The following is an 8,086-nucleotide window of genomic DNA, read 5'->3' as shown; positions in this document are numbered from 1 at the left end:
CAAAGCTATCGGTTTGTCTTGGAAAATCAGATCTAGCTGATATACCATATAAGCACTTTTTTCTTTATTTTGTTTTTGGCTCAAAGAAAAATATCTGAATACCCGGTTACACAGTCATACGACAAGTACGGTAAGTCCCTCCATCAGTTTACCTGTTCCAAAAATACAGGCATCATGTTAATCACATGCGTTTACAATTAAGGGGTTATTGGTTCAAGGACTTTCGCATGGATAAGCTGTACTTCACCCATCATCGATTAAAATATCTCAGGCCCTCAGTTGATTAATCCAGATATCTTTGTCAGATGAATTGACCTACCGTAGCTTATTGCCATTGACCTTCAAAGGAGTTTAATCTGCAGATTTTATCTGGGGACTCACCAAGTCTTTCAAAATGAAAAGAACTTATTCATAAACATTGAAAACTGCCTACACGATTTTTCATTAGACATAAAAGAAAAACACGACCTCAGAGGTATTGCCTTGAATCAACTTGTGCATTGATCTGAAGGCATAATGATCATCAAACACCTACACCCAGCACTACATTTTAATAAGAGACCTTGACCACTGTGCTGGAAGTGAAACTGTTGTGCCCAACATTATTGGTGCTGCGATTATTTAAACCCATAATAAAGGCTATGGTATTTTTCACAGATCGCTTTTTCTTTCAGTGTGAGAAGTATGTACTCGGAGTTACCAATAGATGCAGAACAATCAGATTTTCAAAATTGACCAGTTGCCAAAGCAATTACTGCAACTTGTCCTTGTCATTTGGTTTTTCAGTTAATCCATTGGATAATGCAACCATGCGCTTTCTTTTACTTATAAAATAATAAATATAAAAAACTATTACTGGTCAACCGATTGTTTGAATAACAGCTGGCAACAGGTTAATTGCTTGATGATCCACAACATGTTTTGTTACATTTGTCATTGGACAAAATCAAAAGTAAATGCATAAAAATAGGAAGTAAAAACAAAATGTTTTGAGGTAAAGATTTATTCATAATACAATTTTAAGCAATGCTACGAGCACAATAATTATGTCATGACCACTTCGTATTTTTACCACTTGTTACATCAAAGCTGCCAATTCTAACTGATCTTACTTCCAAAAATTATAAAGCATCAATTACTTCAATACATCTTACAGATTGTTCCAAGTGATAAAATAAATCCACAACTCATAACTGTCAAAATACATATTCCAGAATCTGAACTGATATGCCATGAGAAAAATAAATACAAAAGAACATCACAATCTGATACACATGGTGTATGCTGCTTACCTGCCCCGTTATGTAATCAACATTACAATCTATGTAGATATATTGAAGGAATGTATACAAAACACTTTGGCAAAAAGGTGTCTAGGTGGTTTACTGTGAGCAGGCACTGATGGGATGGCAGTGCTTGTTTGAAACCGTACCCAGCCAAGTTCCCTGGGCAGGTCAAGGACCAATCACCTAACTTTGATTTTGATGAGTGGCATAGACAGTCTTAATAATCACAGAAACATTATACTACTTAGTAATGCGTAAAGTGACCTGGGGGGTGATTTTTCTAAGAAAAGAAAAAGTATTTGTTCAAAGTTAAGATTGACCACATTAATGATGATCAAGTCATGAACTAACATCACCTTGAATTTCAAATCCAGTATCTTGTACAACAAATTTAACAAAGTTATGGCAACTTTTACAATACATGTTGAATACTACTATGACTAGCACAAAAATCTAGTATTTTCACCTTAAATAGTGTTAATATAAACCCAATACATTGTAATCAATACATTAAAAACATTCTGATCAAATTATGAACAGTTTTCTTATCCCCCAGACCATTTTAAACATAAACTGAAAATTCACACTACATAGGTAACATTTTTCATGAACCAAAAATATCATATAGCAACAATAAATCACAAATGTACCTTCAGTTCATTTATGCTTTTGAGAATGTTCAAGTCAATTTCATCAACAACACAAACATAATATTATGAATAAACATGAGTAAACAATCCAGTGCCCTTGCGTTCCCTTCCTTCAATTCTCATTCTACCATTACCTCTATTATAAACATAAAACTATCATAATCTACAATATTATAATTATTATGACAAGAACTGACATGATAATCCAAAATTAACCCTCTGCTCAAGAACATGAACATTCTGTCACATTCAGTGTTTATTAAAATACAGAACACGTCCCTTGCCTTGCAAAAATCCCTCTCCATAGAAATCCAACAAACAGCAGCTTGTAGTTTGAGATAGGTTCATTTGCACCTATATTGTAGCACATTTCTCCCTTCTATTACAAAGGGCAAACTCTGACCAGAGTTAGCCAGCAGACTAGACGTACATACAAATGACCAAGTTATAAAAAGGCACATGACTATCATAGACACGACAAGATCATTTGACTACGCAATTGTTAACTTCCTTCCCGCAGACTCCCCTATCGTGCCTCTTGCAGAAAACAGATGGCTCATACCCGGCAAGATTCCTTGCCCAAACATGCGTTAGCTCCAAATCATGTATTTCTTTAAATTCAAAGCTACATGGCACTTATGCAGTTCACACAATGAACACGGCTGCGGCATGTAATTTACTATCACGCAGAATTGCACGTTTCTATCACTATGATCAAGACTTTCCAATAAACACGCAGTGAGCAGAATTGTGTTCAAGCGAGAGGGTGTACATAATTATATCATACAATATATAAATATCACAAAGGTGCTGCCCCATGCCATGGCAAGTATTGGGGACTGATCACACCAAAATGCTGTATTTAACATCTGACAAAACAGTAAGCATATCAATAAAATAACAGGGTACATACAAAAATTAAAATCTTCAAAATCTCACAATTTTAACACCAGGAGCACAGTAGTTAAATATGAACACATGGAAATCTTAATAGGCATCACAATCAATCATGAAAAGAAAACAATATCGATGAATGCTTAAATAAGTGACCTGCAGTAAGATTGTTTTGCTCAGTTGACATAGAGAGTACACATAAAAAATAAATTTCAACTTGGATTTGATAATACACAATGTGTTTTAAAGATCACAGACAATACATGCTGCAGTTCTCGCTAGATTACACGCCTCCAAATAAGGCAATTGCCATTGTAACTGGTGAATCACTATGGTTACAAAAGTTCTTATTCTGGCAAACTCTTAAGTTAATAAATACAGAGATTCTTGTCATAACTGCCAATACACCAGTAGCATCACCTTACCATATAATTCACAACTAAACTAGGCAATCTGTACTCTGGTATTGCAATTTTTTCTCAAGATCAATCAGAGTAACTAGAGTTTTGAAAACGAGCACCTACAATTTCGATAGTATGACAACAAATATCACAAATTTAAATTATTAATAAATCATTTGTACATAAAATCTACAGTGATACAATAAATACAAAATGAACGATTTTTGCTTTGGCTATGATGGTTACAGGGAAAACAATACAGTTTATGGCAAAGTCAACAGTAATATATAGGCAGCAATTTGGTTTACAGTTTTAAATAAGTGATTAAATTTCCATATAAATCTGGAACTTACATGACTTATCATGTTATCTTGACATTATTAAACAATTTTTCTATGATGGTTACAAAAGAATGTATGCAAAGGTGGTTTGTTAATATTTTTTTTGGCAAGACAAAAATCATTGTTCTATTGTACAAACATTATCTAAAATGCACACTATATTCTTAAATGCTTAACACAAAGTAACTTGCTCATTATGGTGATTTGAATCTCATCTACACAACTTTACTAATATAAATATATAAGTAGCACCTATATCTAAACAGAAAAACAGCTAGAAATACTATTTGGTCGATTGTTTCCTTTCTGCTTTTTAAGTGTGGATAATATCATGAGTTTGTTTGTGTTGATATCCAGCTGTATGCAATGGTGCTCCACTTTCCATTATTTGAAATCAAAGTAACCAGTAACTATACACTGTTCAGATGTATTATACATAAATACATTGTCATGACCAGATATTGCAAATATTTTGAAGCATTGAAAGACATCACCAACTATGCTGGGCCCTTGTGGATAATTTGGAATACACTTTTCATCATAACACTCTCATGGCACTGTTCATATTCTCCTTAAAAATCTACCTTCGAACAATTTGTTTGAAAACACCAAAGTCTAAAACATACAAAATGCAAAATACAAAATAAAGGTTATGTTTAAACAGGTCTAATTTTGAGCACATAATATCTGTAACATTCAATCTCTATTAGTCTGAATACAAGGTCATAATATTAGCACTTGACAATCAAAGAATACACTTGAATATTAGATCTACAACATAGAATGAGATACAAACATGGCTCATAATACTCTACATTATAAGATTTGCACTAGTGTTATTATTACAGACAGATATTTATCCTTTGAGCTCCGTGGAATACAGTTATATACACAGCATGATTATTTGTTAAAAGTTTATTGCATCGTTTCCCTCAGCATCTCAAATATTAACTGAATTTAACAGAAGTAATCAACAAATCTCAATATCTACGACCAGATTGTTTTTTTCATAGTTTGCATCAGTTCTCAAGTATGCATAAGTAATAAACAATTTGTAATAGCTGCTTAATAGACAGGGATTTAAAGATGAGAATGGGACTGCCTTATAAATAGATTATCACATTTACTGAGCCTGAATATCAGAGAAAACTTGTACTCTCTTGTGAATATGCAAACAATCTTTTTTAATGTTTTTTTTTACATATTTAAATGTCTTCACATTGTATGATGGCTAAAGGTATTGCAAGACAGAAAAGCAGAATTTTCATATATATATATATATATATATATATAAAATAAATTTCAATGGAAGATAAAACAGTTTCTTTCTTTGCATATTCACACCAGAGTATGGCATATGGATAATGATTAATGCTCGATTTATTTGGTGAGATGGAATTATTTGGTTCAATACTTGACATTGGTGCCCTATATCAGCCATGGTGAGAGTGGATTACCCTACTGGATAGGACGACCTCTCACAGCACGGCTTGGCAAACTACAGAAACTTGCTGTGCATTTCTTGAATATAAATTTGCTAAGAGATGACTTTGAGAAAATTTTAAGTTTTGTAGTAACCCTAAATGCACAACGGAACAAGACCAACTGAACAAAATACATAAACAGTAGCATCTGAAGGCTGAACTATTTACAAACACAGTTATATCCCTTCACCAAATTACTGTGAACACAAAATTATGAATGTCAACAATTTTGATATAATGCCATATCTTTGACATACAGAAGGCATAAACAAACATGGAATTGGCCATTACAAGCAGTCATAGTGCCCATAGGCACAGCAACAAACTTAAGTAGTTTGTATTTATGGACGTTTAGTATTTGATACTTAAATATAAATATTACACATAATTAACATGTATATAATTTGACAATAAACACTCTCAAGCAATAATATAGACTGGACTTTGGAAAGAAAAAGCTGTACACGATTAGGGTGAATAGAAATTGAGACAAATTTACAGACATCAATTCACATGATTAACCAGTAGGCAAGCCTTTAGTTAACCACAGACTGTATCCGTGAATCTTAAATAAGACTGGGTTTTTATAACATGTCAATGTGATGGTACAAATTCTTCACGATTAATGCTTAAAGACACTAAACAGGCAAGTACCACATCACAAGTGTAAACCAACCCTCAACACTAGCACTAATATGCAATTAATTCAATCAAGCTTCTTCAACATTCACACAACTCATTCTAAACAAACCACACACAGACTAGTACCTTAAGGCCTGAGCAATTTTACACTTACAGCCCTCACAGGACCACCAACATTGAAATGGAATTGTATTCGTTAAAAAATACAGATCATTAAAATGAAGACAAAAGTTTGGAGAAGTTCTTAACATTTGCATATATATAAAACATCTAATGCAATAACAAGTATTACTTTCTGCTTGGATTTTATATTATAAAACATTTTTTTTTATTTTCTGTAAAATGAGAAATAAAAATCAATTTTGATTAAAACTGGCATTTTTGTGTTTTATACATTATTTTTTTGGTTCCAGTTTTTATCAAAACAATTTCAAAACAATGCAAACAGATATACTCAAATGAGAATGTATATGGGTTTTTTGTATCACTAACATTAAAATGTATTGAATAACATAGGCTACCCTTTTATCCGACATATTTTTTGTTATTTTTTTGGGTGGTATCCTATGTTTTAAAATACTCCTTAAATACACATGATTAATTTGCCAAGATATGAACAAAGAAGAACAAGTGGAACAAAACAGGTTCCCCATAGCCATATTGCACGGGAGGGAAAAATCTCGGATACATTACACTTCTCTGGGACACTGGTAAAAATAGCAACTCTTCAATTCAAGCACATTCTTAGAGTAACTGATTGGAATCTGGCCAAATATACAAGTACTGATTAAATCTGTAGGCACTATGTAAGTTAAAATACTATTGGTATTTTAAAGATTACTTAAATTAAGAATTTGTGTAGGCTATTAAAAAGCTGGCCATTTGTCTTAAACAGCTACTATAAATACATTAAAGATGACTTAAATCTATATACAAGTTAAATAAGTTATTACAACTTCAAAGATATGGCATAATAAGAGCTCCATTTTCAATATGGTTACCGAGATGCTTCAGAATGTGTCAACTAACATAGCACGTAAAAACATTCAATAAGATACATCATTCAACTATGGCTGAATCTCCATATCACAGGTAGAACTTATCCAAGGACAAGCAACATTTCCACTCAGTGAAAATAAACAAAATATTACAAATAATACAAACAATTAGGAATTATACAAGTCTATAATAAAATTTGCACTTATCTTTGTACATATCAAATAATATAGCAATAATAAAAATGACATAAATATCTGTTTTATGAGTTTTTTTAGTGTTTTTTTTTGTAGTTTTTTGCATTTTTTTGGTTGTCATGATGTGATATAAATAATAAAAGAACTTTAATAATCTTAATCATGATAATTGAGGTTAAACAATGTTCAACATAGCAATAATGACTGACATTAAAAACTCTCCTATGATGCTACTGGTAGACAGGCTTGGCAGATTTCCTTGACACACTATCTGACAAGACAAATGGAAAAAAAAAATATGAAAGACACATTAATACTTCCGTCGAAGTATAAAAATAAAAACATGTGCGCTACTTCTTTGAAGAAGCACCAATATATTTGCATCAAGTGATATGTGTCCATCTGCCAGAACCATAGGCCCAGAGAACACAATATAACCATCAAGTGATCCCACAACTACCATACATTTATAACTAACCCGCATACAAGAGATCAATAAGATGCATTAGGGAAACAATTACAACTCTTTCAAAGTAATATACATAATCCATTAAGTAATCATTAACATAAAAATAAAACTAATAATTGCTAATACAAATCACAATGTCAACAAATACATAATACAATCAATGTATGTGTATGTTACTACACATCCTCCTAGTGTTTCAGAGTTACATGGGGCCGCCCAGCATGCTTCCAAGCAGATTGTGTGGGCCTGTGTCTTCCATGCCTCCCCACAGTACAGAGCTGTTTGGTCTGCCCCCTGCGCTCCACATGGCACTGGATACTGGGGTTGGGGCGCCTCCCCAGCCACCACCACCCATATCATTACGTCCACGCCCTCCACCCACCGCTGAGCTCCTCGCCTGCTGTATGCCCCCCTGGGGCCACTGGTTTCCCCCTGACATGCCTTGGCCAAGCCCACCACCACTCTGTTGTTGCTCTATGTACTGCATGGCATCCATCTCTGACACAGACTGTGCCATGATAGTGGTGTTCCCGAGCAGACAGTGGTTCAGGGCCTTTTGAGCCTTGCTGGCCTCATCCATGGAGCGGTACTTGACAAGAGCTTCCCCACGGTTCAAGTTTAGATAGAACTGCTGAAGAGGGCCATGTTGCATGCACAGGGTCCGCAGTGTAGAACCATCGGTCTGTTGAGCAAAAGCAGAACATTAATACACAACCTCATATTTTG

The 8,086-nt window shown here is 33.8% G+C and overlaps 1 protein-coding gene across 4 annotated transcripts in view; it reads right to left on the bottom strand.

Moving 5' to 3' along the window:
* Positions 1-987: 987 nt before the first annotated feature.
* The window catches only part of LOC128225081 (protein Gawky-like), a 28,174-nt gene continuing 21,075 nt past the window's right edge, over positions 988-8,086 (bottom strand). For all 4 annotated transcript variants that reach the window (XM_052935100.1, XM_052935099.1, XM_052935101.1 and 1 more), the window contains one exon: positions 988-8,042. In XM_052935100.1, the coding sequence (XP_052791060.1) occupies positions 7,563-8,042 (480 nt within the window). In that variant the 3' untranslated portion in view covers positions 988-7,562. The remainder of the gene's footprint in view (positions 8,043-8,086) is intronic.

Source organism: Mya arenaria, chromosome 2 (genome assembly GCF_026914265.1).
Source record: "Mya arenaria isolate MELC-2E11 chromosome 2, ASM2691426v1".
Classification (NCBI taxonomy): domain Eukaryota; kingdom Metazoa; phylum Mollusca; class Bivalvia; order Myida; family Myidae; genus Mya; species Mya arenaria.
This window is presented reverse-complemented; position numbering and strand designations above follow the sequence as displayed.